The 4000-nt window shown below is 39.8% G+C and overlaps 1 protein-coding gene across 1 annotated transcript; it reads right to left on the bottom strand.

Annotated features, from left to right (window-relative positions):
- Nucleotides 1-278: 278 nt before the first annotated feature.
- Nucleotides 279-2765, bottom strand: LOC114681134 (protein Mis18-beta). The gene is made up of 3 exons (XM_037202019.1): nt 2431-2765; nt 764-845; nt 279-387 (listed from the first exon to the last, which is right to left on the bottom strand). The coding sequence occupies exons 1-3, from the start codon at nt 2763-2765 to the stop codon at nt 292-294; spliced, it is 513 nt and encodes a 170-aa protein (XP_037057914.1). The 3' UTR covers nt 279-291.
- Between the last annotated feature and the right edge of the window lie 1235 nt (nt 2766-4000).

Below are 4000 nucleotides of genomic sequence, written 5' to 3' on the forward strand. Positions count from 1 at the left end.
GAGCACCAGCACACATGTGCCATGGACACACAAACACACAGATTTTTTGGGGGGGTTTGGGGTGTTTCGAGACAGGGTTTCTCTATAGTTTTGGTGCCTGTCCTGGACTAGCTCTGTAGACCAGGCTGGCCTCGAACTCATAGAAATCCACCTGCTCTGCCTCCCGAGTGCTGGGATTACAGGCGTGCGCCACCGCCTCCCGGCCACAGAAAGATCTTTAAAAAAGAAAGAAATGACAAACGGTCCTGTTGTTGAAGATGGGAGAAAGTTCTGTACTCATACCTTGTTTCTTCACTTTTCTTGATTAGATTGATCAGGAGTCACTTCCTTCAGAATCTCTATCAGTGAATTTAAACGATCATGCATTACCATTATCTTCTCTTTCAGCTGGGAAGAGACATAGATTGAGGATTCTTACACTCCTCACTCAACCCTCAATCTGTTGTTTATGATGTTACCAGATTTAAAAAAAAAAAAAAAAAAAAAAAAAACTATTTAAAAAAAAAAAAACACAACACACACATACATTTAAAAATGCCTATCAGCTGGGCGGTGGTGTCGCACGCCTTTAATCCTAGGTCTACAGAGCGAGATCCAGGAAAGGCGCAAAGATAATATCAAGGGAAAGGATAAAGCTGAGTTCTAGGACAACCTGGTCTCTGTAGTTAAAATGAGGCCAAGTCACAGTTACAAAGTAAAATCCTGTCTCTAAAAAGAAAACAAAAAAGTTGTATATATTAAGTAACTACACAACCAAGATTACCTCTGCAATCTTTTCTGGTAGAGGCACATTGTGAATATCCATCTCAGATGCATTTACTATGGTCTTTGTTTTTAAGAGATAACTAAAGAGAAAACATATAGAGAAAGTATTAGTACCATTACCAATGAATCAAAGCCTGTCTCAATGGCTTCAAGGATCATGGTGTATTTCATTGGAAAACAAATTCTCAATTAAAACCACAAAACTCTCCTCATTCCTTCCCCATTCTCAGAGACAAAACTATCTCTCAGGAAAACTGAAAACAAATCCAAATCAAATGATTAACTCCCATGGATAAAAAATTCACTAAAGGCTGGCATGATGGTGTGGTATGATAGTGTGCGCTGTGATCCCATCACTGGGAGACAGGAAGTGGGTGCTGGATCTGAACTCTGGTACTCTGATAGACCTATAAGTAATTTTAACCTCTGAGCCGTTTCTCCAGCCCTTTCAGTTTCTTAAAACACCTAAGTCAAGTGTTCCATTAGTTAGGAAGATGATGAAATATCCAGTGAAATCTATGGGACAAAGTAAATGCGACCACAGGCATTACTATACTCTATTCTTCATTTCATTGATCTTTTTCATCAGGTAAGATTTTCTCTGTATCTGGAGAAAAGTGCAGAAAAATAGTTACTCCAAGTGTGGAGTATTCACTTTTCAAGTTCAGCACCAGTATCATCTAAAAATGACTCTAGGTCCCCGCAGTTAATATCCCAGACCTTGGCAGATCTGGGATGGCAAAGGAGACAAGCCTCTAAGAAGCACTATCTAGATTAGCTTAATTGAGGTGCAAAGGCCCCCTCTACATGTGAGTAGCACCATTCCATGGGCTAGAGTACTGGACTAAAAAATAAAAATGAGAAAGCAAGGGCTGGAGAGATGGTCCAGTGTGGTTAAGAACACTGGCCTGCTCTTCCAGAGGCCTGGGTTCAATTCCCAGCACCCACATGGCAGCCCACAACTGTGCGTAACTCCAGTTACACCCTCACATATATATACATACATAGAAAACACAAATGCACATAAAAAATAAAAATAAATCACTTAAAAAAGAATGAGAGAGAAAAAGCTGAGCATTAGCACCAATCTCTGCTTCCTGACACAATACGACCAGCCACCTCCTCCATGGCTTCCCACCATGATGGACTGCGCCCTCAGATGTGAGCCACAGTAAGCCCTCCCTTGCGTAGGTCACTTCTGTCAGCTATGCTGTCCTGTCACTAGACAAGTAACCAATACAGCCTCATTCAAATTCCTGAGGGAGAAAAGCTGACTGGCTTCATTGGATCAGGAACAAATATACATGTATATTTCTTTCAGGCTGGGTACCATGTAGGCCAAGTCCTATCCACGAGAAGGGTATGAGGCACAGCAGTAAATGAAGTTATATACAACACTATTTCCCAAAAGCATACCTTCCAGAATTTCCCTTAATGAAAGAATACTCTTAAATTACTCCATATGACTCTTAAGACATGGTACAATAAAGCATCTAAATAAAATAATCATGACATTTATCACAGGTTTGTATTTTGTCTTTACTTCAGATATGTGTTTAATAAATAGTGCCTGGCCTTTGGCATCTTCTTTGGTTATAAACACCTGGACTTTTCTAGAAAATTTTAAAAACCGTATTTGAATGAATAATATCTCCCTCTACTCACCACACCATTTTGTCACAGGAAAGGCAGAAGTGACCTCTGAGGGCAGCCAGAGCAGCATGGGTGGAGTACAGATGGAAGCCAACAGGAACCCCACAGGAATTACAGACCAGAAGGTTGTATGTGCTGGTGGGAATGGAAAGAGCAGAATATAAAATAAGGAAAACCCAGAGAAGAAATAAATCTACCGCGGGCAGGAGGATCTGAAGTTCAAGTTCACCAGCTTCCAAGGCCAGCAGGGTTACAGAAGACTCTTGTCTCAAAGAAACAAAAACAAAGAAACATAATTTATGAAAAACAATTATCCTACACTTCCTCAGATCACTTGTATAGTTCATGGCTCCCTACCTTATAAAAAAAATTACTACTGTCCTTAAGATGTTTGGAGTTTTTCTGCTCCATGCTAAAGAGTTAGCATCATATAGCTTGCTGGGCCACTGGAGGACTTAAGGCCTTGATTTCTAATATATAAACAAATACAATTGTATCTCCATTTCATTATCTAGAACAAGGTCAATTAGATTTTAATTTCTAGTCATTATAATATTCTGTCAATCTGGAAGACAAGATATAATAGCAACAGGCAGTGAAGTGGAATAGATTTCCTCTACTCTTGCCTATTTTCTTGAGTGCTGGGATTAAAGGAACCACCATCCTTGGCCAAAGCTTTAAGTATCAATACACTGTAATCCAATAAAACTTTCTTAATATCATATACAACATGAACTAATAATCAACTACTGAGTTCAAAGATTCTAAAAAAGGTATCTCAAGCCCTCAAGTGCACTAGTAAAAGTGACCATTTACCTCACGAGAATACACACAAGCAGATGAGCACAGTGAGGATGCAGGGCTGGGGTGACAGCTACCCAGCGTGATGACCTGAGTTGATCCTCAGGAGATGCAGACAGGAGAGACTTGACTCCTGGAAGCTGTCCTCTCTCGCTCACATGTGCACCTTGCTATGTGAATGCCCACACCCACACTGAATAAACAGAATACAACTATTTCTAGATTATAATGTGAAACAGAAATCGAACTCTATTCTTGTATGTACTTTTCTTGAAGTACTATAGATCAACTCTAGCACGGCACACAAGTTAGGCAAGCACTGTACTTCTGAGCTATAGCACATGTCCAAATATAGAATTAAAACTATTTATCGGGCTTCTTTTAAGAGGTTTGTTGTAGGCTCCCATACTTGAGAACCCAGCAGTTGGGAGGCAGAGGCAGAATTGTAAAGTCAAGACAAAATCGTTATTACTAAGAACAAAAATGATTTTGTAAAATTAAGATATTTTATGTAACTAACCGGGTGTTGGTGGCGCACGCCTTTAATCCCAGCACTCAGGAGGCAGAGCCAGGCGGATCTCTGTGAGATCCAGGACAGGACTACAGAGAAACCCTGTCTCGAAAAAACAAAAAAAAAAAAAAATAAATAAATGGTCCTAGTTATCTCACAGGATGATTTAAATAGTCCTAGTTATCTCCTCAGATGTTAAAACCTACACCCAACCCTAATTTTCATTTCATTAACGCCTTGTTAAGATTCAAACGTATAAAAAGTATATCA

The sequence above is a fragment of the Peromyscus leucopus genome, unplaced genomic scaffold (genome assembly GCF_004664715.2).
Source record: "Peromyscus leucopus breed LL Stock unplaced genomic scaffold, UCI_PerLeu_2.1 scaffold_892, whole genome shotgun sequence".
Taxonomy (NCBI): domain Eukaryota; kingdom Metazoa; phylum Chordata; class Mammalia; order Rodentia; family Cricetidae; genus Peromyscus; species Peromyscus leucopus.

Bases quoted from the DNA above. Each gene is read 5' to 3' on its own strand.
- LOC114681134 (XM_037202019.1), bottom strand. From the start codon at position 2,765: ATGAACTATACAAGTGATCTGAGGAAGTGTAGGATAATTGTTTTTCAT. The intron at 846-2,430 runs GTGAGTAGAGGG...TTTTCTCTTTAG, and splicing joins TCCTGTGACAAAATGGTGTG to TTATCTCTTAAAAACAAAGA. The intron at 388-763 runs GTAATCTTGGTT...GTCTCTTCCCAG, and splicing joins TACCAGAAAAGATTGCAGAG to CTGAAAGAGAAGATAATGGT.